Source organism: Atractosteus spatula, chromosome 12, assembly GCF_055471065.1.
Source record: "Atractosteus spatula isolate fAtrSpa1 chromosome 12, fAtrSpa1.hap1, whole genome shotgun sequence".
In the NCBI taxonomy this organism is placed as follows: domain Eukaryota; kingdom Metazoa; phylum Chordata; class Actinopteri; order Semionotiformes; family Lepisosteidae; genus Atractosteus; species Atractosteus spatula.
This window is the reverse complement of record NC_142717.1, coordinates 286038-313096: the sequence shown is the minus strand read 5'-3', so window position 1 is coordinate 313096 and position 27059 is coordinate 286038. Positions and strand designations below refer to the sequence as shown.

At 38.5% G+C, this 27059-nt stretch overlaps 1 protein-coding gene across 2 annotated transcripts in view; it reads right to left on the bottom strand.

Moving 5' to 3' along the window:
- The window catches only part of triob (trio Rho guanine nucleotide exchange factor b), a 144582-nt gene that overhangs the window by 99800 nt on the left and 17723 nt on the right, over nt 1-27059 (bottom strand). For both annotated transcript variants that reach the window (XM_088929119.1, XM_088929120.1), the window contains exon 2: nt 14402-14455. In XM_088929119.1, the coding sequence (XP_088785245.1) occupies nt 14402-14455 (54 nt within the window). The remainder of the gene's footprint in view (nt 1-14401; nt 14456-27059) is intronic.

Sequence of the window (27059 nt, the reverse complement as noted above, 5' to 3'; positions counted from 1 at the left end):
CTCTTACTATGCAACGATGAAACATCAGCAGTGCAACTTATTTCCACATTATATTGAACACCCTGTAAACATTTGTTTTTTTTCCTTTCTTAGAAGAGGTTGAGTAGCTCCAGCACTGGGCTATATGAAGGGAGAGATACTTCAGAGGCTGCCGATCTAACCCTGGACAGGTGGCTTTACCCTACCAGACAGAACAAACTTCACGGACGGGAATCTCCCATAGAGACCAGCAACCTGCTCGTCCTTCTGCTTATTTTAAGACAACTGCCCTTGGGTGCAAAGAAACAGAACTGCGCAATTTCTGCAGAGGCAGAAACATAAAATTAAAAAACTTAAACAAGACCTATATTATCTTGTCTTTAAAATAAAAGGGGATTGACAATTATAATACCCACCCAATATGGAACTGAGGATTAAGACTCTGTGTCATGGTTATGGTCCCTATACTTCAATTCACTACGTAGAGATGCACGCCTGCCAGGCCCATTCATCCTTTGACACTCTGCGAGCTCAACAGGGCAGTAGGGCTTTGGACTCCAGAACCTGGGGATGTGGCTGCATATCCCAGGTGGGACACTGCTGTCAGACTGCTGAGAAAGGTGGTTGACTCAATTGTGTACTCTGCCGATCCTCGTACATGTGCTGTTCTCCACCGACTTACTTGGCTGAACAGAATTAAGAAAGTGTCTTTCAGGTGAGGCAACACCAACTGAAGGAGAGGCGCTCGCTCGTGGACTCCACTGTAAGCCTGCAGAAAACCAGCCTCATGTTGAAGAAGTCACTGTTTTGCCAAAAGCTGAGAAGACTCAAAACTGGTGACATCTGGATAAGGTTCAATTTACCCTCTGAATAAATTACTGGTGTAGTTATTAGAAGTTCCATTTCCTTTTCTGAAAATCCATTTTAAAATATGCCTAGTACAACAAAATGCAGCCAACAAAATGCAATAACCCGGGCTAGCTACACCACGACAGAATCCTTTTATATCTGTACTTAAGGGATTTAACTTGTTCAATAATACTACAAAACACAGAAGGAAGAGGCTCATCCATTTTTGTTATGTGGATAAAAACTCTCATGGAGGCAATTCTAAAATATCTGTAACCAGTAAAAGATACAAAGTTAAAAAAAAGCAGTGATCTAGAAATGGTGCCAACCTTTCCAAAACAGACCAAAAATGCTTCTATGCATGAAGGGCAGAACCATTCGCCGCCAACCACAACACGAGATTGATATGTGGTCACTTTTAGCTATTTAAAATGATCAAGCAAATCCTTGCCATGTTATGCTGGGATCTCAAAATAGTTACTGTATAAAACCAGTCAGAAACCAGTGAAGCTTGTATTGTTTCTGCATTTAAAGAGTACATATTTAAAGAAAATCTACAGAAGAGTGGGAAACCGTTATACAGTATAATTAACTCAATCTATCAGCAGAATCTTCTCTGCACAGTTACCAAAGCACAATCTGCAACTTATGTCAGGATCCCTTGGAGCCCCAATTTTTCAGGAGGTTATGTTGCAATAGTGTGGGGAAGTAATCTTCCCAGTGTACATCTTTGTATCAATGTTTATGAAGTGGTCACACAGCCAACATATCTTTCTAGCAAAACTGCAGATGGACATTATGAAAATGACCTTACACATACAGTAGGTAAGCACAAAGCTCATGTTATCTTATAATCTCATGTGCCTTCAACTTGTTTTCTTAAGTGCAAAAAACTAAAACTACAATAAAAACCAGATTTTGAAAAACATATGAGATGTGGCTCTTAAAGACATTGGTAAAAAAAAAGTTATTTTTGATATTCACAGGACCCATTCCCAGGTGGACAAAACACAGATTAAACTAGCGCAGTGGAGTCAAGGGAAATGCTGTTTGCTATCACTGCACAAGTTCCAGCGCAGAGTCCAGTAGTGAACAGCTGGATGGAATGCAGTCAATTTTGACCTGTTCCTGTGATGAGGCCCCTGGAACATGCTAAACAGGAAATCCCCTGCACCTGTATAGTAATGGTTTCTACATCCTCTTCCAATCTCCTTTATCCAGGATAAAACAAAAAAGGCACATTTTAAGATACTGATCTATCTAATATAGGATTCAGCAGATGCCCCTAAAACAAATTCCCCCATATTTAACTTGAGCCAATACATTTTATTTCATCTTTTGCATCTTTTTACAATTATACCTAAAAACTGTTACACTTCTGTAGATGTGCATTACGATGAAGTAAAATTCAATGTTTCCCATCCTTTTTTTTTTGGTGGCACCACTTTAAAGTAAAATTCCAGAGAAGCACATTTTTTCCAGTTCTCATCGTACATTTTCCTAATAATGATGTCAGATAATGTAAGGCATTTAATCTTCATGCTTTTTAGTATTAATGTTGCACATAATCTCCTTATTACAAGCATGTTGAGATCACTATTACTACCCACTCTATTCCCACATAACATTCAGAGAAGGAAGCTCCTTTCTCTGCTTGCTCTTTTACCTTTAAGGCACATCTTCCTGCCATGTAATGAGTCAACAACACAAACGAAGATCTTTTCTGATCAGGGTTACTCTTCTATACAATGCAAAGATGTTTCTCATAAGTAGATTCAACCCCCAGCCCATCTATGGTGAAACTGTGTGCACACTAACCAACAGTCCAGTTACCAGACTCCAGATTGAACCTTTCTCAAATATCAGTGCTGGAAACAGCTGCTTCCACTCTGGCGTCTGGATGCCTCTGTGGGTCAGGAAAAATGTTTCCAACTAGAATGGTCACATGCTTACAAATCTGAATGTATTCGCTGTCATTTTATCTAGACAAGACAGCGCTTCTAGGTCTGAAAGAGCAAAGTCAGTTTGACATCAGCAAAGTCGCAAGTATTCAGCTGAATCTATTGAGCTAAAAGGGCTTTGATCTATAACTAGAGGACTAAACCAGTTTATGAGCAGATCACCCTCTTCGCCAAGAATTAATGACTCTTTTCCTGCAGTTTGACTAATCAAAGCCCTGCACTTTTAACAGCAGCTGCAGCAGCTCCTCGGTGCGCTTGGGTCACATTTTAAGCACAGTCTTTAGCCAAGCTCATACAGAACAGTCTAACACATACAGAACAGTCTTTAAGCTCGAGGTCAAGGATACTAATAACTGTGCTTCCATCCATAAGCATTACGGATGGAAGCACAGTTATCAGCAAAATAAATTGCAATGATATTTTTATCATTCTACCTTGGCTACTTATATCAATAATTGCAGGAAAATGATGAGCATGTCTTGAACATCTTCAAGCCCTGTCATGTCCAGTCACACAATTCCTAGTACTCCCAAGATCCACATGATCTGAAAAAATGTCAGGTATGCAGTAGTCCTTACTGTAACACTATTAGAATAATCTGAAAGACCATACGAGATGACTAAGTAGGTAGTACAATAAGGCTGTATAAGCCGACGGTGATACTGAAGTAATCTGACAGTAACACCCAACAGTAAAGTGGCATATGTAGTCACCTGGATTACAACTAAAAAATGTAATAAATTGTTACATTATAAATTATCTTTACATACCCTTCTTTGCATTATAAAATAGCATACCCAGGTGGAGATCAAAGTTCTCCTTCTTGGACTCTCCAATCAGGCCTGTGATTTAGTGAAGATGGGGATTTGCACTGTGGACAATTACCAGACAAGCAGCAACGCATTCGTCCATTTCCCTGTGGGTAGCAACACGGTCTGTTTCAGATTACTCACTAATTTGCCACACAATGTGCTCGGCCATAGCAACGTGCTGTTTCAGAATGCCCGATTACATACAGAGGCATAGCAGCATTCACAGGGTCGTTCATGGCGTCCCCCTCCCCTGCCAGCCCCCCAGCTGTGGGTGCAGTTGGCCGGCCTGCTGGAGCCGCAGTCCTAGGGCCTGCTCTGTCTGGCTCAGTCCAGCCTGGGGAGCAGCAGAGGTAGTGGAGTTTCTGCCAGCTGCAGTCCTCACAATGCCCTTCTTGTGGATGGCGCTGGCACACTCTCAAGCTTGAAGAGAGAGTGTCAATGCAGAAAAGCAACTTCAATGCCCACCTGTGTCGCTGCCCTCTTTTCTCATTCGAGAGCAGGGCTCCTTCTTTTTCAACGTTCTTCACAGCTTAACCTGAAAAGCCATCGACAGTGCAGCTTTGTTCCTACTTGAAAGGTGAATGCGACATCTTAACTGCTTTCCAAATTCAAAAGGCAATGGCACCCTGCTTCTTTATCCCTCAGACTCCTCTGCAAAAGTAATTCTCTACAGTTTCTCAAATTTATCTTAAAGCCGTTCATCTACTAAATGGAAATCAGATAGGCTATTAACTAACAGCCTATGATAATTGCACACCAATAGAGTGTTATCTTGTAAAGTTTTCATTTTCTGTAGTAAATGCATTGCTGTGGCAGTGTCCCTGAAAGCAGGCACCCCTTCACAGGACCCTCACAACTGCCTCTTTTCTTGCTTCATCTTCGTAATATTTTGAATTTTACTTTAATCTTCCAGAGCCTTCAGTGTGACTGCCAGCAAACACCAGGAATCATGACCGTGCAGTCATCCATTTTGTACCTTTAGCACTGCATTTCCTTTGCCTTATAACAAGGTGAAACTGTTGACTTCTTTGTAAAACATCTGTTCAGTTTTAGAAACCAATCCATCAAAGGAAGATTTCAAAATTAACCATGAGAATAGATGTTTGTAGGTTCACTGGGCGAGCAGACTTGCACGCAGGTGTGATAATGGAATAATGTCCCAGTGACAGGACGTTTATGATTATGTTTTCATCTGTAAATCTGTATGAATCTTTGTCTTTTAAGGATTTGATGTATTCCTGATACAACACTGCAGTTAAATGCAGGTACTTTAAGATGACTGATAAGAGTGCATGGTCACATCCGATTTTCAGCAACAACTGATGCTGGTACTTTACGTGCTGCTTGCATACCGTCTTAATATTCTGGAATACAGACAGTGCCAGTCACGTTCCCTGCATTCAAAAACATGTTCTAGCTCTACAGCAATCAATACATTTTTGTAGAATGGCAAACTGATGAGAAACAGAAAGTGGAAAGATAAGAATCCTGCCTGATAAGCCATCCTTGGAAGTTCTTACTTACTTCTTACTTCCTTTGCTGATGTCAAGGTGTAAGAATTTTACACCTTATACATCAGTAGCGAAAGTCTTTGGGAGCCATTGCTCAAGCTAGGAAGTGACTCCAAGGACCGGTGTCCTTGCAGAAAGAATACAAGAACAGAAATTAGTATTACTGAAAAGATTTTAAGTTGTGGAAAGTGTAAAGCATGGGAACATGAATACTAAAGCAAGGAGTCTTTTCACCTTCTGGGGTTCAGAGACGTCGGTTTTTGCCTTCTGGGGTAGGAAGAGTTCACAGGCTTGGTGCTTAGCGAGATGGTCATGACTGAATTAGTGCAATGCATGAGATTTAACATGAGTTCCAGTGCATGGGAGTGAAACAACCTCCGACTGTTTTGGGCATGAAGAGTCACAATGTAGCATCTCTGGTGATGTGGCTGCTGCCTGATATATGCAAGATATATACTGTATATATTCAAAGTGAAGACAAAGTTAATACAGCAGTCAATTGTCTGGAATGGTGGTGAATTAGAATGAAATTGCAACCACAAAACCATAGTGAGCCAATGTACATACATACACCCAGTGGCTCTGTATGTGAGATCACATGCAGGTTATGTGATGTGAATTGTAATGAGGGTGCTTGACTCCCAGCACCTGACAAGAGGCTAGTCCAGGAATTAAAACCACCAGCATTGCTGAGGTGACATGTTTAACAGATGGGTGCAGTCAATCTCAAAGACAACATTGGCCATAGTGGGGACTTGAACCCACAGACCTCTGGTTAGCAGACCAAGTCTGTGTTGTCTTGTGCCCCTTATTGTTTAGGACAGCAGTTTTAGCGCAAGCAGTCCTGTGGCCTGGCAGGTACACCCATCACTTGACAGTGGTAATTTCTTGTGCCAGTGCCCTCTGCATTAAAAGATTTAGTGTAGTAGAGCTTATCTAGAAAATTCAACATTCAACTAAACCAGTAAGGAACTAAATCATCCATCAGCAGGAAGGATAAACCCTCCCCAAATCTGCAGCCTCACAATTTTAAAATTTCAGCTGGTCCATTAACTGTACGGTGGGGATTAACTTGCAGATTCTGACCTCCTGTAATGGCAAACCCATCAAACTCAAAATGTCAAGGCATTTGTACCAGTATTGGTCGAGTGCTCCAGGCATTTATGCACTCTTAGAAGTGAAAGAAAAAAAATCTTAACCAGCTAAGTAAAATAAAGTTGGCTTTCTTGTAAGGCTGTGAAGTTTTTGTATATTTTTTTTTAGAATAATGCCAGACAAGAACATGATTTCATTTAAAATAAATCCATTTTAAGCACAAGAATTAAAAAGCTATCTACTTGTGCTGAACTGTCATGTATTGCTGATTAAACATAAAACATTAAAAAGGTCAAGTAACTGGTCTGAACCAGAACCCTACGTTCAATTATCATCCATCTGTTTTCTACCCACTATATCCAACTGAGGGTCACAGGGAGCCGGACCGGTCCCAGCAAGCAACAGGCACAAAGCAGGATACAGCCCGGACAGGACAGCATGGAGACAGCAGCCCAGGAATCAAACCCAGGGCCTCAGTCAGCAATGCTAACCGCTGCACCAATGTTTGTAAAATAATACTTAGCAGTACTGTGACTAGAAACTTATCTAACGGTTCGTAGTAATACAGCAGCAACAATGTTGTTCAAAGAAATTAAATTGAAATGACCTATAAAGGAGTAGGACCTATAAGGTTAATTGTACTGTTAACTATGAGGGTTTAATTTGTAGCAATAGACTTCAGCAATGCCTTGTCTAAAATTATTTTTAAATAAAATTCAGCACAAACATTAAATGTGACAAACTTCATATTGGGGAAAAAATGGATATCAACAATTCATAAATGTGTTGGCACTTGTAAATGCTACATCATTTCTGGTTTACTGTATCAAGAATGTGACTCTGCTCACCTTGCTTCTGGGGTGAAATCACTGTCTGAACTTGTTTTATGCATTTGAAGGTTAATGGGATTAAAGAGGTACAACAAAAACTTTACCATTACTCAAAACAATACTTTAAAACACAAATGATCACATGCAAAAAAACATCTCATTCGTCATTAATATTCGCTCTTCGTACACGTAGGCTAGATGTACGACTGTCGTAATCCCGTAGGCTTATTTGCTTATTATTAATTGTAAATACCAAAGTATATTATCTGATGTCAAAATGTCTTTTTTAGGACAAACTGTAGAATCTCTGTCTGACTTTCACCAAACAAGGTGATCAGATTTATAGCTTATGTGGCAAAAAAGGAACTAGATCCTTCCCAAACATGTCCTACACATGCTAATCAATTAATACATTTGGCCTTTAACCAGCATCCACAGGATCCATAATTTCAGCTTTCATCTATTGATTTTACTGCTAGGACACAACCGGCACATTTTTCAATTAAGTCACAGGCTTACAAACATCATGGGAAGTTCTACGACAAGGTGGATGGAAAGGCACCAAAAGCTGTTATTTGCTCATTGACAGAAAAGGCAGGAAGACACGTGCTAATTTGCTTTTAGAAGTGAACCAGCTTCTAACACCTTAAGAAAATTCTCCTCTCCTCCTTTACCAAGAAAACAGTAATTTCACAGACGCTGATGAGCACTGATCTTGGATTATCTTCAAATCTGACTAGTGCTGTGAAACCATTCCAAAATGCATAAGATAAGATCACTTTATTAGCCATATGCAATTTCTTGCGTTAGGAATTTGTCTTTTTCGCATTCCCCAGCTTGCTCTCCATGAGACACACAGACAGGGAGAGAAGCTTGGGGTCAGAGCACAGGGTCAGCCATTGTACAGTGCCCCTGGAGCAGTTTGGGTTAATGGCCGTGCTCAGGGGCCCAACAGAGTAGGATTCCTCTGCCGACTGTGGGATTTGAACCAACAACCTTCCAGCCACAGGTGCAGATCCTTAGCCACAGATCCACCGCTCCGCCCTGATCAAAAGCAAATTATCTACTTTTGCGAACCAAGCCCTGCCTTCTATAACCTAACGAACTTCCCCAAGTCCTCCTTTCCTGTTGACAGACACGGTATACAAACACCCACAAGTCACGGGATTCTTGAAAAACTTGCTGTTCTATTATACTCAGATTATCCCATGTTGCCAAATATTCTTCCAATCTACTTAGCTTCAAACGTTTTCCAAGAACTGAGCAAAAGAAGTTACTTTGAACAAAGATTAGGAACTGTAACCCTTGTACAACTTTAAATGCAGTCTTGTAAACAGAATTACATGCCGATATTCTACAATAACTATCTAGGTGAACAGTTTCACCAATAGCTGGGTTCTCTGTGGTGTCCCTTTATTACAATGCTACTGTATGCACTACAATTACACAAGTAAAAAAAAAATAGAACTATTTATTGAATCCCATAATCACATTGTCAGGATGTGCAGAGGGTAATCAAATTATGCAAAATCCGCACCTTAGTTGGCCAGTATATAAGTAATTGCAAACTGAAACTTAACCAAATCCAACATGTTACAAAGAAGCAGTGTTACGCAGAAGATCTTGTAGCTCCCCTTTGTTTTACCTTACGTTTGCTTTATATGTATGCAAACTCAGGTTTATTTCAAATGAGGCAGAAAAGACAGACAGCAAGGTGCTAAGTATTTTACCTCCATCACTATATCCTATGTATTATAGATTTACAAAGCTTTAAGGGCTTATAGTTAAAGCGATTACCTTTAGGGCTTTAATATTGCCTCACACTTTCAATAATTTGCCAAAGAAGAATGTGTCTCCATTATCTTAACATTGTTTTTGCCTCAAGCTTGGTTCTTTTTTACTAAATAAAACATGGATATCTAGCCAAAATCAATCTTATTTGGAACAAAATAACCTTTTGCACATCATAATTGTCTTTTAGGTTTCCATGCTACGCAACAGCATGCAGTCTTTTCACTTGAGGGGTTATTAAGTAGGAGACTGTGGTTTCAAATTCCTTCACAACACTGAAATATCCTTCTGACCCACAGGCAAGTGGTTTCCTGGATTAGGTCTGTTGATGCTCTCACCATTCAATGAATATATAAAATGACAGAGACAAATATGCTTGACAGTAAACATCTCTCACAAGTTACACTATTATTTCATTTTCCTTTATGAAATAAACAAGACTGGTTTCTTGTTGAAAAGGATTTGCTAAGCTTGTAACTTAAATAAATGGAGGACATTGAAACAAATGGCTATTAAGACATATTGCAAACAGCAGTGAACAGAGCAATCACTATCTGCATGATTATTTTAGGTTACAACACTCTAGAAACCATAATTACAGTGGTGATACTGCTATCTATAAAAATGAAAACGGCAAACAAGTTAGTAATCCAACTATAAACGCATTCCTCTAAGCCACAGCTTCTATCCATTTCAACATTTAGAAAATATATAATTTCAGCTATTTTTAGGGATGGAGCTTAACATTCTGGACACAATCTAAAGTGGAAATAAAGTGGGCCAGCTAACTATTGCAGCAGTAGAGGTACAGTGTCCCTCTCGTGGGTCTCCTCTCCACTCAACATCGATGCTCCTATCAGAGCAGCTGCTTCTGCCACAGAAACTCCAGGGGGTTGGGTGGCCTCCCCATGAGCACTCTTTTGTCTCAATTGCTTCCATGCATCTTAATTCAGTACAGGCCTGGAAGTCATCTGCAAGTGATAATGAGAGCTACACCACTTGTGTTTCTAAACCTTCTGCTCCGAGCAGTGTAGCAATGGCAAGAGACTGTGGAACAAAGAAAAAGAGCTCTGTCCAATCGGATAAACTGCCAGCATATGTTTTCACTTCTTAACCAGTCTAATTAGACCATTATTTTCTACTTTGCAAAACAAAGCACCCCCACACGAGTGTCTCTTACATCTTCCCAAGGCAAAATTTCAGAAATTAATTAAATTGATAAAATGGTTTTCTGCAGGGGGCACGAGGGCCATTTAAATCAAAGTTTTCTTTAAACCAACAAAGAAAACAAATCCTCTTACTGAAAGTCAGGTGGCTGCATACATCTGCATACAACATACAGACAAGTATGATCCTTGGGAACAACTCTTAATGTAATCAGGCAGCACATGCACTCTGCTGTTCCACCACCATTGTAACTTTAGAACAGAAACACTAAAGAGGAAAAGGTTCTAAAATACTGGCATCTAGTCTGGACTTTTCATGACAGTCCTAAAGACCTACCTTTTTCCGGTTTTCCTAAACAGATTAATAAACTTTTTTACATCATTTTTAAAATCATTTGCACTGCATTCTGGCTCTCCTGCATGACTTTTGCTTTGCACTTATTTTCCGATTCTTGGGATATCTATTCATTTAATCTAATTCTTTCATAAACATTTTGGGAACCACACTGTCTTTGTCACTGTCAATAATCTCACCACTGCAGTAGAATCTGAACATGCAGATGTGTACTGTCTCTCCATCTCCAGTTCTTCTGCAAGTGCATATTTAATCCATCTGAACAAGCCTGAACACTTCCCTGCAGCCATGTACACGCATTGTACACTGCATTAGGATGAAGCCTTATACCTCTCCCCCCTCAAAAAATCAATATAAAAGAAAATAGCATCTCCAGGTAGACTCCCTTCACTTCTGAAACACAGGATGAAAGTAACACTCCTGACAGCTAGTCTGCCATTCTGCTACTGAAATCACAGATTTCCTGAAAGCAGAGCAGCTGCACAGACTATATAACTTTTGTGTATTATGGGATTTGCCCTCTAATTTACTTATCATAGCTCTACTGGCCTACTGTTAAAGGCATGAATTTCTATTTTTAAGGAGTGAATAATAACTAAGAATTTTTGATATTAGGACTGATGAATAACATATACCCTCTAAAATGTATCAAATACTTACTGACAGATAAACTTAATTGTTCTTTAAACATAGCTCATTTAGCCTGTAAAGAAGTTTCCCCTTACGATTGCAGAACTATTCCTCCACATTCCCAGATGTGTAGCTGAGGAAGCTATATAGAGGGCGAATTAGCTATCCTCATCTAGCCCCAGGGTCCTTCTGGCTGTCTGAGCTTGAGTCTGCAAAGCCCTGTATCAAAGCTCCTAACACTTCCACTTGACCTTTCCTTAGGACTTAAAACTAATCCGAACTTCTAGCAGGAGTCTTTGGATTTGTTACCTGACAATTTTACCACTTCCAACAAATGAGCAATCAATACAAAATGAATGATTAAATACAAAACTTATTACAGTGGGCATTACCAAATGGAATATGGTCTATTTTTATCACAAAAAACTGGATGCTCTGTAGCCCATATAATCATTTAACACCAGCACATTTGCAAGAAAAAGGAATTAAATGTTTACAAAATTAAGTCTTCAGAAATTCCAATGCAAACTTTCGAAACAAAATATCATGTCATTCTGCTCAGACATTATCCTCTTATGTTTCTTATTAAGCAGAATGATGCATTGTACTTAATTTTTTAATTAACAAGTCTGTCTGAAACAGAAGTTTTTAAGAGTGCATTTTACAATCTTTATAGATCTGAGGTACATACACAATCTGTTAAGGGAAATATTTGCTTGTATTAGACAAAACAAGCTTTTCTGTTTTACTGCATGTCTACAGTCAGTGACACCTCAGGGAGTAACTGTGTCAGTTCTGGTGACTACAGAACAGTGCAAAAAGAGACATTTCTTCAGGATCCCTTGCTTACATGCATCTCTGAGGAGTTAGCTATGTACTTTTTGGGTAAATTCCATCCTTAATCATTTGAGGGGAACAGCAAAACAATTCTGAAATGGTATAAGCAGTGTTATTTCATCCAAGCAAAAAAAAATATTTCTCAGCTGACCGACAAAAGCCAAATGAAGACTGAAGACTGAACCAGACTTGTACAGGTTGAACCCAGGCATCCATAACCCATGCTCTCAATTTTGATTTCACCATGATTTATTCCTGAAAACTATAAAAGTCATATTCCAGAGATAATATATGTAAAACCACTGTAACCACTAATGGTCATTCAGCAGGTGATTTTTCTTCCATCACATAAGAGAAGGAAAAAACCTACCCAGTACACTTTATAATCAAGAACAAGCATCACTGGTCCAGCACAGTTAACCAGATTTTAATTCAATTCACAGTCTTTCAAAAGCAGTTGCGCTCAAATAATTCAGCAAGATATAGCGAGTGAACAATAACATCTATCGTTCGAATGAAAGTAAATAAACCTACCTGCTCCTATGTTTTATTTAAGATTATTTCCCTTCAGTATAATGAGCACATTTCAGTATTACACATTTGTACTGGATTAATGGTGATAACATTTTGTTTGCTCAAATACAGTTCTACTATGGTATTAGAAAAGTGTTCCCAAGGTGGATTTTTAGCATGAAGCTATGAAAAGAATATCAATATCTGTTTTAGCAACCAATAAGAGGTTTAATTACAGATAATAATGGCAGGCTACTACACAATTTCACATGGTTCTGTCAGAATGGAATGGCTCTGCAGCCTTATTTATATTCCTGGTAAATCCACCACAGAATCTAATCAGAAAATGAGGAATGGCAATCCTGAATTCACTGATGGATTTCTATTGAAATAGGTGGAATTTGAATAATCTAAATGTCTGAAATAAAAATATGGTCCCTATATGAAATTGTTAAAAAAATGTAATACCTACTGCTCAGTATCAGCAATCAAGATAACTGATCTCATGTCATTTTATTGAGCATCAAGGTGATATTCAAGAGTCTGTATTCAGACTTGTAAGTACAATTTTGAATTCCTAAGCAGGATTTAGCCATGGTATGACTATATATTGAATGTTGTTACAGAAAAACATATAATGCTAACCTCAGAAGAATGCTGGATATCCGAGAGATTACTATAAAGGATAAAAATCAGATAAGAAAGAACAACCTATAAACACAACCACATATGTATGCAGGTCTGTTACAGTTTCACAGAGACAAGACTACAATGAAATAAAACACTTCTGCTTTTAAGAATAGTAAACTCACAAGTCATATAAATCTACTTTTCACAAATGGGCTGTCACGTGTGATTTCGGAATAAAAAATGATTCTGAATCTGCAAGTAGAGGCAAAACCACAAAAGGCAATTACATAAAATGCACGAGTGAGGCTGACAGCAAGTGTGTAGTATAAAAAGTCTAAACCATGTTGCAGCAGTTAGCAATGAATCACACTCAGCTGGAACAGGCTTAACAGTTTCTTTTTCTAATTTATCACTTAACACTAGTTGTTGACTAATAGGGGTACAGCACTAAATGACAAAACCTAAAAAGCATCAAAGAGCTGAGCATAAAACTTGTGAATCATTTGTTGTTTCTGGTTAAATTATACTGGACTTCTGCATGTCTTTTATTACCATGAAACACTAACTCACAAAACATCTAGCTAGAACAAAATTTTGATTTTCCTCTTCAGAATGACCGTGTACAGCATCCATGAGACTTTGCTCACCCAAGCAATTGGGTGATCAATAATAAGTCATGAAAGGTTGCACAGGCCAGTAGGAAACGGAACAGCATCATGCTTGGTTGCCCATAAGAATGACCGGAAGGACTGGACATACTGCATTTAGACTCAAATGCTTCACTGCAATGCTCTTCATTGGCCCTCGGAAATTACTGAATAAGCCAAAAGTGAGTTCCACATCCAAACTAAAGGTTTCACCACAAAAGTAACATCAGAAACTCCTTCACGTTCAAATCCAGCACCCAAGGAAACTGCATATTAAAAGTCACTGCACAGAATGAAAACTGTAAGATTTTTAATAAATCAAAGCTGCATGATTCCAGGCTAAAGCATGAAAAACGGAACCCCATTGTCCACAGAGACTGCCGGAGAGGCTCCTTGTGAAGGACGTGCACATGACATGGCTACAGAGGCTGACCCAACAGACCTTGCTGGCATCACCAGGGGTAGGGAGGGCAAAGGGCAGACACACCGCCCGCCCTACTGGCGAGGCGCTGGGAGGCTCCTGGAAGACACTAGCTGATCATGGCAGGATGGGGAATCCAGCAATGCAATGAGTGCCAATCCAGCTCGAGGCTTGAACCCTCCCATCCAATACGATGGGAAAATTATGTTTACCTTCAAATCCAAAACAATTGGCTTCAGATTATATTACCGTCTCTGTATTCTGAATAGAACATAAATGTTGTTTTATTTATTAAAAACAATTCTGCCCAATAACAGATACCTGTGCACACAGACCTAAAAAACAACATTAATTTTGAGGAAGGGAAAACCTACCTGCTATTTGGCTGGGTACATCAAGCTTGGGCTCACATTTTGGAAGCGAGAGATCTGCAAAGAAAAGAAAACAAAATTACTGTCAGGAAAAATGTAGTGTAACATTGGATTAACACAAACTGACACTGCAACACTGCAAAAGCATATTGAGTATTTCCAACATCTCAGCCTGCATTCAGCCCAAATGCTACACAATAATAAAAGCTGAAATAGATCATTGTAAAGATACAACAGTGCAAAAAGCTGACCCATCACAAAAAAACTCTAAGCTTAAATCCTTTCATTTTCAATTCTTTAAATAAAAATCCCTGCTTATATTAAAAAAAAACATCCTATTGAATGCAGAGATCAGTACTACTAATCTGAATATTGCCTCTAAAGCTGAACAGGAGAATGTTAAAAGCTTTTAAATGTATACCACGTTATATTATCATATTCTAATTTTTGTGAAGTGCAATTTCGTTTTAGAACAAGGCAAACGTGCCCTTCTTCAGACACGCACTTATAAGCTGTCGAGTGAAGAGCAGACTCACAGTCTTGGCCTGACGTATCACCTCCATGACTGCGCTACACTGGGGGGTGACAAAAGCCCAGCACCAGTCACACCATGACTCCACAGTGGACCCTCTGAACTCTCTAAAAATATTATAGAATTCCTCCTTACAGCTCAAAACCCCTGAGCACAAAGCTACACGTACACGTCTGTAAAGAGATGATTTTTAAAGGTCCAAGAGTTAAGCTGCATCAGTGTCTGTTGACCAGGTTTATGTAACCTTGTCCTGAATAGGACTACCAGAATATATACACAAACTACATGCAGGCCTCCTTGCACACACAGGTGGCTTCCATGTTCTACAGAAGTAGCTCTAACCTGGAAACTCAAGAATTCCTTTCAAGGGGAATCACATTCACTTGACTGCCATTACTAGTAAATAAGAGTAGTCACAATGTGCATGTTCATCTTAACACTGCATCAATCTAAGAGTTTTACACCTATTTCTACTGTAAAATAAAAACCGGGCATTGATGCAGTCATTCTTCCAGTACCATAAAATATATCACCTAGGACTAGGATGAAAGTTAAACTAAAAAGAAACCCCAAAAAATTTAAACATCAAAAGTGAAAAGGTTTTTATACTGGTTATGCTGTTAAGAAAACATGATGCTATGGGTTCAACAAACCTGATTAATTGTCTGATGTTCTGCAGGTGCCATGTAACATATCAAACATGATCAATACTATCAGTGAATAAAGTAGTACTATACACAAGATTTTCTGCATTAAAAGCATTCTTAAAGACCACCATACAGTTTGTTATCTTTTCTATTTGAACACGTTATATTAGTTAATTCTGCACAGTTTACGCATTGATTGATTAGTTTCAGGAAAGCATTCATAACTTGTCAATTATTTAACCATCTTGTAGTCAATTAGCTCTTTTTATAGATTTATGTACACTTTGGTATTAATATATTTTCCTACATTTGCAAGCTTGTATTAAACTCCTCATGTAAATGCTAAGTCAGAGACATAAGTGCGAATGATGTCACAAGCATCTGTTTTCCTTCACATCTCCCCTCCTGTATTTTAATGCTACATTAAATATATGCGTTGTAAGCGAGTCTCTCTCTGGAAGACAACACTAACTGCTGCAAGATCCAACAGCATGACAAACATACAGCATGACTCCTCCATATTTTGTCATGAAAACAGAAAGTGAAGCAAAACATTTGCAGGCAAAAGTGCAAAATGACAAAACTACAGCTACACCATCCATTCAAACAGATTATCAAAATTATAACCAATGGCTGATGAATGAGAAATGAATGAAAATGGCTTAATCAGAGTAAGACCCACAGCAATAACTTAGTCTAACAGCTTCTGATATAAAGCATATAACATCCACTCCACTCACATGATAAACCATTGTCTTGGTTAGGTGTACTAAAGCTGTCTTTTGGTGTGTGGCATTTCTGAAACTAGACCATTAAAAGTGCAGCCCAGTAAGGAGCTCAGCACACAACCCAATTACACAGCACTTTGGAGCGCTTGTCGTCTCCTATAAAGACATAGTAAAAATATCAATGGGTCTCAGCCAGTTTTGCAAACAAGAAACATTTTATAAACAAATCAGTAACAAATGTTAACAGAAGTGGATGTAAGAATATTCAGTATCATAGTTGGTCAATTTTATTCACAGCATGGAAAATCGGATAATTGAGATGTAATTCAGACCATTAATCCACATAACTACAGATTGCATCCAAAACAGTTCTTGAATAAGGCAGAGTTTGGCCTCAGGGAGATTTACCATAGTTCCTCAGCCCTTTCCCAAATACCTCAAAAGACAGGTCAAGATCTTTACTTAGTCTAAACAGTCCTGACATTTATAACCTCCCTGCATTCAAAAATGGAGTAGGATCCAAAACACAGCCTACTGCAGTATTATATTCAGTTACCATCAAGGCTTAAAACAAGGAATAACAGGTCCTCAGGCAAAAGGCTTGAAAAATGTTCCAGAGTACAACATCCCCTCACACCCCCCACCACACACACACACAGCTGCACACACTTATGTAAAACAAGAAATTGAAGAAGCTGTTCTCCTAAGAGAACAAGAATCAAGATGAACAGTCAGTCAAAACAGTATAAAATCCCAACAACAATCTTAAGAATGACAAACGTATTAAATGGATACAACAAGAAGACCTCTTATCAGGCAGGTCCGCTCGACCAAAATTGTGAAAATGTCACCATACATCTCAGATTTAACAACATAGCAGCATAAAAGCAATTGCAAGAAATGTCAAATTTGAGAGATCAACTCCCAATAATTACTGTGTATAGCTGGTATAACTGGAAGGTTACAATTCAGTGCTAAATAAAGCACTTTAAAAACTTAGGACCTTTGAAACAAGTATGATACAACCACCAAAGTCCACACTTACAGACCATTATTCTCTAGTATGTTACCACCACCATAACTGCAAGACCTATGCTTAGAGACTAAGAGGATCATCAAGGCATTTTGAGCAGTTTCAAATGGGTAATAAAAAATGTCACGGGCAGTATCAATCTTAAATTTACACACAAGAATTTTTACAGTTATCTGAACCTGAATTAAATTTCATTTTGGGACCCTTTTTATAAATGTTTTTTTAGCAGGTAGAACTGCAGTTTCAAGAAGAATTAAATTTCATTAAGGGAAAAGAAAGTAATTTTCTTTCTAAAAATTAAAATCTATAAAAATTTGTATTTATAATTTTACATACATTTAGCAAAATTATTAGATATAGCACCACTAGAGTCCTCTCCTATTCATCACTCAAAATTCCCCAAGTATTCGACAAAAATCCCACTGCAACAATACAGTGGAAAACAGCTCATTTAAAATGTTCAAATACTGAATATGATTTTGCTCAGAAGCAACAGAAAATTTCATCTTGCTGAAAAAAAACATTTCTTTCAATCTGGATATTTCTTGTGGGAGAAGGCAATGTTTCTGTCAATAGTCAACTATAATAAGAATGCACCATGTAACAAGGTGTTAAAATGAAAGTATTGGGTGGGAGAATTAAACCAATTTCCAAATTCATGGGAAACTATAGCAACTAAGCAAAAGGAAGTCAAAAAAGGGTCAAATGTGCTCAATTCCGCACTGTAGAAGTTCACACGCTAGCACAGCGCTGTCATGGCCATCTCAGCTGGGTGAAAGTCATGTGCCTTTTCATCACTCGCGATGTTGTATTCTTGTTCTTTCTGGGAATGGTGGGAGGCAGGACAAACAGCCTGAGAAATCAGAGGAGAAAATGTTGAATCACAAGCGATTCATCCCCATTGTCTTGAAAAACAGCTCAATAAGGCCTCTTTTCTCTTACTTTAGTCACCATGATGATAAACTGCCCATATGAGAAAGGAGTCTGCGTCTTGAGGTTTTTAATTCTAAATGGGAATTTTTACATGTAAATGTCAACCACCCAGTCCATTTTCTAACTACATCTTCCAATCCAGGGCTGCAGGGGAGCTAGAGCCTATCCTGTCCAGTAGTGGGCGCAAGGCAGGGGAGACCCTGGCCAGGGTGCCAGTCCCACGCAGAGCAGAAACAGACACACACCGGGTACGATTCTCCTGGCAGGTCTTTCGACTGTGGGAGAAAACCAGAGCACCCACTGATGTGAGGCAGCAATGCTGACCACTGTGCTGCTCTGTAAATGTCAACCAACATGGGAGATGCGTTTAATGCATTTCTTGCATAAAGCACTCTGCAATTTACATGAGCAACAAAGGAAAAAGACTTAATTGTTCTAGGCAACAGGTTTAGAATGACCCAAGACCTTTATAGTTCTCCAGAGCCAAGTCCAGTCAACCCACTCACAGGGATTCACAGACTCCATTCCAGTAACACTTCAGAAGCCAGAATTATCCTTATACTTCTCCACACACACACCTCTCCAGCACTTTTTCTAATTGCTCCAATCATTACATTGACTGTCTTCCACACTTCCCTGGAATCTAGTGGAAGGATTTTCCACATTTCTTTAACCCACGTCAATTTCCACATTTTCTTTTGTGTGTCTTTATGAGCCTACTCCCTACACACCCAAATTAGGTGTTAAATCCACAAGGTTGTGCTTTTTTTAAACTTTACTTGTTCCCTAAGATAGGAATTGATGTTATTATACCGTTAGCAGCACAATAAATGGAGTGTAAATTACTTAAACACATTTAAAATCTTTGAATAAAGTTGTAAAGTGCTACATTACTATTTTGAGGGTGGGAACGGTGTATCAAATTCTTTTAGATCAAGATAAATAAGAGCAGATCACAGACCATGTTCACATCCTGAAGATATTTTAGACAATCAGAAAAAACGAACAGAATAATCTATTTAACCACCGCATCGTTTTAGAAATTACTTTATCTTAAGTGAGATGTGAAAAATGCTATTTCTGCCTAATAAAAAAGCTTTTTTTCTCCATGTAATCTTTACATCTCAGCAATAGGAAAAGATCACAAATAGAAATATCCAGCCAAATCATTGTTAAAATAACTAAATTTTAGCTTAAGACTGCTTGTGCCACATTTTATTACTCACCTGATACTCGAAAAAATATTTTGACAATAAATCCGCTGTGCCTTAATTTAAGCAGAAAAAAGTATGGTGTTTTGATTCTGCTATTAAGAAACTTTGCATAAGTAAATTTTGGTGACAATACAATACTTCAAAAGGTCATGTGAGTTTTCTCAACTCAAAAAGTTGGTGACGCCTCCCTTAAGGTATAAACACATCGCAAAAAACAGGCGTTGACTGCTAAAATTATTTAATTGGTTTTACTAACAGGGTGCTGGGATTCAGAGATTTGAGAACCACGGTGCCCTTGGTTTGTTGAATGAATATGGAACGTCTAAATAAAGCAATGGACTGCAGAATCAAGTTGTGTAACAGCCAGAAGCAGAGAGAGAGAAACCTGCCCTGGAGTGGCATTAGGTCCCACATGAGGAGGCGACGAGCCAACCAAACACAGCACCTAGCAACACACTCGAAACAAGACAACAGGCACAGTACAGCCTGTTGATTGCCTGGCCTCCTTCTCCATGTGATCTTGCCTTCTGGGGCATTAAGGCCTGATTCACTTAGAGCCCAGGGCAGAGATGCACTCTGCGCATTTATTGCCGAGTGTTCATATTGGGTTCATGATCTTGTTTTTACCTAATACAATGTATCATTAACATTGTTATTTGAATAGTCTGAATGAGACTAAGTAGAACAGTGGACACTTTCTTCTGAAAAGATAACTGTCAACTGTAATTCTCTCTTTTTGACAAGAGCCACCATGTACAAACTGTTGATATCCACCACCTCTAGGAACCCAATTTGACTCACTTGGAGCTCACTATATTGGCCTAATCCTTATACACTTGTTTATATAAATCAATACTATTCATACAGATAAAATGCTAATTTATTGGGAGGTTAAATAACTAATCAATAATGTTCTAGCAACCAAATAAGCAAGATGGGACAAAGGACCTCATGTCTTTTAACTATTCTTCTGTTGCACATGGGCTCTCTGAAAAAATGAACCTCTTCAAAGAAATGTAAAAAATAATATACAAGAAATATACGTTTATCGGCTTGTTAACAAGCTTCCTAGAACTAAGAAACCAAAAAAAAAGTGTTTTTGTCAGCTTTATTTTATTGCATCACTGACCCAATAACACTTGAATAAATGTGCTATAAGCTATAAAATCTAAAACAGTTTTAATGAGACTTAAAGAAAAAGTTTTTAATAATTATAAAACATTCATAACTCCATAACTAATAAATTACTAGAACGAAAAACTATGTCAAGTCACAGAAACAGAAGAAGCTGTTTTTTCTGTTTTCTTGCACTCACACAATTAAAATAAAACACTACCAGCATTTAAAATGTTCATCCTGATCACACACTGGTCCAGTGTAGGTGGTAAATATCATACAGGGCTGCCACTAACATTTCTTCTGCCTGATGTTATCTGGCCTGAACAGCAGGAGATGCAGCTGCGTGATTAAAATTCAGGCATGAAATCGCATCGATTCCCAAGGCATGGGGGAAGAAAGGACCGCCGGGAGTGGTCCGTCCATCCATCTTCATACAGCGTCTTCCAGTCCAGGGGCGAGGGGGGGGCCGGAGTCTATCCCAGCAAGCACGTGGCCACAGAGAGCGGTTTAGTGCAGCCAACGGGACCTCAAACTGAGCCCTTATTGGGGTTAAAGTGAATTGTGGGAGGACGGAGTCATGTTATAACCCAAAATACAGACCGAGTATATTTTGTCATCTCAACACTATTTAAAAAACTAATGGAATTGAATAGAAAGTACTGTCTAGCTAATTTAAAGCACAGTTACAACTAAGGAAAACATTTTAAGAGGAGAATATTTTAGTCAAAATTAATTAATGACATCCAAATAGCACAGAGCCTTACTTAGGTGGAGATTAAACGTATTCAACAATTTTAATAATCCTTAATAGGAAATCCATTGCAGGTTTTCTGCAAAGGCTACATTAAAGTCAACTCGTTTAGCTTTTGGTCTGCCTACGATAATCTCTTCTTTTAACACGCACTAATCTTAATCGCCCAAAGTATTCTATACAGCAGGGCTGAGCAGCTCCAGGCCTCGTGGGAAGGAGTCAGACAGGTTTTCCAAGTACATTTCAATTAAGTACTAATGAAGTAAAAAGGTGAGGCATCAGACTTTTAATGAATGTAACAAATACACTTAAGTTCAGACTGGAATGAAACCAGAAGAGAATGCATTCCTTGAAAACTGGAGTGGTCTAACCTTGCTGTTTAGAATAAGCTGTACTGCTACCTTGTACAAAGCAAACAAGAAAGGCTGAATCCAGGATGGCCATTTACAGTGATAAATATGGTACTAAATGTTTATGCATTAAACAATGTCATTAACCTAATACAGTGATTACACCTTATATGGATTACAATGCATGTTTCCTCACTTCATACCACCGACTGTCAAGATACCTGTGTGTTTTCTTCCCTTTTATGATTCAGCAATGAGTAATTCTTCTGTCCTGGTTAGAGAAAGACGTGGCTTCATGCCAGAAAGAAACCAATAGAACACATTTTGCTATGCCGTATACCCTGTTTGGTACATTTAGTACAAATTAAAAATAAAATAAATGGATAACCTAGGTATGAGATCATTGTACACTACAAAATTCTACTCTGGATTTGCATAATCTAACCTCCCCAATACCCCCTTTAATTAAACATGTCTAACACTTTCACATGTCTGTGCATTAGCATAGTACCTGCCACACATCAGCCAGGTTGGTCCAGCACTTCAGTGGATGAAGCATGTCCTGTAAACAGCTCAGAATCTCTGCAATATCACTATTCAGAAATGCTAATTCAGCTGTGAGAGCTTGTGTAGATGTGTGCAATGTTGTGCAGATATCTGAGGTTACGAAAAGATTTAATTAGAAGAAAAGCAATATTCATCATTACATTTTTCCAGTTCCAGGTTTCTAAGCTCGCAAAAAAAAACTGGGTTAATAACAAAGTCATGTTAGCACTGCTTTAGCTGTTCAGATGGATGAGAAAATGCATTGATTTATAGATGCAGATGCCATTAAAAAGTTATAAAAATCTCCATTGAGAACGTTGTTTATTACACCTGTTAGCCCAGGTTCACATTGTCTGACTTTGCTTAGAAACTTCCAAACGTACAGAAGTCCAAGCTTGGAATGACTGACAAAAAAAAAGGTCTCATCATGTACAGATTCAGATTCTTCCTTTATGATGTCACCTCTTCCTTCCCGCTCAAAGCTGAATCCCCCTCTCAAGTCACACGGCAGGAAATGAAGGAATGATGTCGGCTACCACCAATAAGTTGTAAGCTCTAGCTCCAATACACTTACTGTTTGGACCAGACATACCATTAGTCATGTACAAACAAGAGTGATTCAGCCAGTTGGCCGGCAAAAATAGACAGTGGTTTCTTCCCTGCAGTAAAGCCCCGCATTTAACAATATACAGAAAATTAAGAAAAGACAGCCCATCATGACTGTGCAGTTCTGCATTCAATCATTCCTCAGCTATGAAGGAAACCATTTACATGACTAATAAATTACTTGTTTCTCAGGAATAATTATTTTCCTGACTCCATATGTACCCTACTGATCTCCAAGATAATTCAGGTTAATTTGCTGAAAAAAATATTGCTTCCAATTTGGAAAAATTCATTTTCAAATCCTAACCCTAACACTTCTCAGTCAAGCACTTCTGCTACTGAAATAATGCAAACAGACCAGCAACATCCAGATTTCCACCTATTTTTAAACTATATTGTTGAAGCTCTTAACCGGCCCTAAATAGCCACAGAAATATCTTCAGCATCAAAATTACACCAAAGACTCACCAATCTAACTACCTGTAAGCTGTATTATCACAGTATTATCACAGCTGATAATTATGTGTATAATCACCAATGTATTACCACAAATTTAAAGAAAACACAAACTTACCTAAAATGCCTAAAACATTAACCAATTCACAAAGCAATTGCTTATGCACTTATATACTATGCTGACTATAGCTGACTATAGACTATAGTCCCCCTGAGAAAGATACTTCACTCAGGTCGCTCCAGTAAACACCCTGCTGTATAAATGGGTCTTGGGGTCATTACAAATTATAGTTTCTCTCAACTGACTGGTCTGCTAAAATTAAGGACCGAAAACACAGCTGAAAAACAGGCCATTTTCACACAAAAGAGCAAATGTACTTTTCTCTTACTTTTCTCTTGTAATTCTCGTTAATTCTCATCTGAAAACAGTGGATATGCTTTCCACAGTTATAATAGACTACAAAGAAAGGTTTTGTGCGTCATTTTCTGCCACACAAATTGGAAGTCTTACACCAAAAAAAACATATGGTAACTCGAAAATGAGCAACATCGTGCTCAATAGAGTCTAGGAGTTTCATTTCAAATCTTATGACCCAGCAAAACCAAGCTTTAGGCACTTACACATTTTACAAATAGACCCCACTGCTGTGTACCAGCTGGAAACAAATGACTTCTGTTATTCTGCAGTCACTGAGGTTATTCACCCCTTACACAGGGCAACAGCTTCTCTGTTGTCTTTCTATTCTTAGCCTCAGACACAAAAAGGCTGCAGTACTAATTTTGCTCCAGGAGTGTCTTGGGTGGATTTGACAGTTTCCCCACTCCAGACCACAGCCTGCTCTGCAAGTGCACAAGGCGGGACTGCACCCCTGATGGGACGTCTGTCCCTGGGTCCATAACACCATATCGCCCTTGATTTAAGACATGAATGCAAAATATAAACCTCTACCATCAGCTCTCTGCACACAGTAAATTAAGAATTCAATCTGTTTTTAGAATTTGAACTTTGTAAACAAGTAGAAGAGAAAAAGCGTTTTGCATAAAACAAAACATGTTAAAATAGTGATCAGCATCTTTTTCCAATTTATTCAAGTGAATCTATGGTTAGCAGATACTGTACTGACACTACTTAACATAACTCCATTGCTTCCCAGATGAACATCACCAAAACAAAATGGAACATACTCTTCTATGATGAATAAAAACTCAGGAGACCCCCTTCTAAAAGCAAAGCAATATATGTAAACCCTACAATACTTTTATAACACTTAACCCACTACTATACTTTACTTTTTCAGTCTTTAACGAAATTGGGCTTATAATAAATTAAGTGACTTCTTTCATTCCTTCATGCCCTTGCCAATGGCCATCAACAGCTGCTTATCAATACACTAGCAAGAAAGATAACCCTGTAATGGTTAAGTGTGTATAAAGCAGATTACAGCTGTCTGCAGTTCACTTTATGCTTGCTGGACAGTATTCTTACATAAGCTACTGTTCTAACTTTGCCTTAACTGCAAAACATTTTTGGAAGACTCCACACCAGACATTTCACTGGTCACAACCATTGTGTACTGTAAGCAATATTCCTTGAACTTAGCAGGCACAAAAAAGATGAACGGTTTTTATTTGTACATAATACATAGTCCCATTACCAACTTGACGTTACTTTGTTAGCTAATGGCAGAAACTCTGGATTTCTTCAGGAACGTATCTTTATATTAGTGCATAATAAGTCAGCTTTGTAAATGGTTTTCTTTAGTACACTTAATACTTTAAATATCCCCCATCTAGATTTTTGTCACCACACGTCTCAAAAACTGGTCTTATTTTGTGCCTCTCATAACCTTTGGGTTTGGCACTTTTTCCTCTACATTGAAATTTCCTATCTAATGCTTCCAGTACAGTGACAACGGGGCACTGCAAGGAAGTTCTGTCCTTTGGATGAGACATTAGAGAATGGTTCCCAGTACACAGTTTGTAAAAGTAGGCGCATTAACCTCGATGTCCAGGGAAAGTGGTGCACAGACTGGCTTCCCCATTGTGAGAACCTCTGCACACCGCAATGAAAAAGCTTTGGAGGGCTGCAAGCGGGCCTTTTTCCGCAACAGATTTTACTTCCCGAGAAGGGTGCAAGGTACAGCTGAACGTCAGTATTTCCGCAGCCAGTGTCTTCAATCAGCACGCCACATCCATCTGCCACCCCCACTCGCTCTCACATGAAAGTGGCTCCATTGGCAGCAGGACAAGTGGTACAGTAAGCCTGCAACTCTGCACCCCAGGGCGTGTCTGAGCATTCACACGTGGCTCCCACATCCCAATCAAAAGCCTGATTAAGAGAAGCAGAAAAGGCCGTTCACCCACTTAAAAGGAAGGGTTTGAGGCTAAGGCAGTTTTGATCTGATCTGTGCTTTAATTAAGGACTAATTCTAACCCCCTTGCCCCCTCTTCCACGAAATAAAAAGGATACTACACATGTCGAGCAAATAGTGTCATTACACAGCACAAAAAATTCTAACGTTTTCAAAGGTTAAGTCTGGAAGCTGCAATGTGAATTTAAGCAGTACTGGCCTTTTCATTTTCTCAGCGAGTATCAGATGGAAACATCACTGCCTACTTTCAACTGGATATGCAACTAAAATATGTTCTGATATTTTTCTGACTTAATGACCAACATTCAAAAACACTATCCCGTATATGCCTAAAATAACAGACATCATGGCCATGTGATCTCCAGGATAACCGTGGACCCTCACAAAATGCTTTCAAGAGCAGTACTTTGCACATGGTCTTCTGATCTTTCCATGTATCTGGAGCATGACTTTGTTTAGAGTAAAAGATACATTGCAACAATACTGCAGTAATGAAAATTGCTGTAGGAGCAAGGAACTCCAGTAAGAAATTACTCTAGGCAGTGACATTACCAAAATAATGAAAGGGTAGAAAAGCTACGATTCATAATTACCAAGCTAGCTTCTACAAAAAAAGCCCTGAAAAATATTAAATGTAAAAACTTAACAGTAATTAGTCTATGCACAGTTAAAACCCTTCATACTTAGACATCTATTTGAATAATTTTAAAATGTGTGTTTTTACCCAGTAAAAAGATGACTGATACAATTCTTAAAATTATACAAGAAGTTCACTGTACCTCAGATACATTCAAATCATAATTTACCAAAAGGAAAGTTAACAAGAGACGTGCCAGTTCAGAACTAATCCATTGTCAGTAACATCACTTGCTGTGCATGAGAGGAATTCCCTCTTATATTACAGATAGACCTTTGATATTATGATGTCAAGAACATCATAGCAGTTCTGGTAATCTCCACTATTCTGAACTTTAAATTAAATAGCAGCCTTAGGCAGTACTGAACCTTCTCGACTCCAGTGTGCCTCAAATGGTTTGTGTTACTGTAACTTAGATTGTTTACACATCTCTAGAATCCATCTACTTTTAGAATAGCAGGAAGTAAATCTGCTATTCTGATCTTTTTCAGATCTATAGTGTAAGAGTTTCACTACATTAGCCTGCTTTCCAATTTATTGTATTAAGGTGGAGTCCTTTAAAAAATAATGTTCAACTTCTTAATTTTCAAACATCGTAACATGGAAACTTTCAAAATAAATTTAACCATTTTTGCCACTTCAGTTCTAAAAACAGGTCATGTGAAAATACTTTTGATAAGAATTTCTACCCAACCTGTTAACGAAGGCTTAAACAGATCCATGTTATAAGTTCAGTT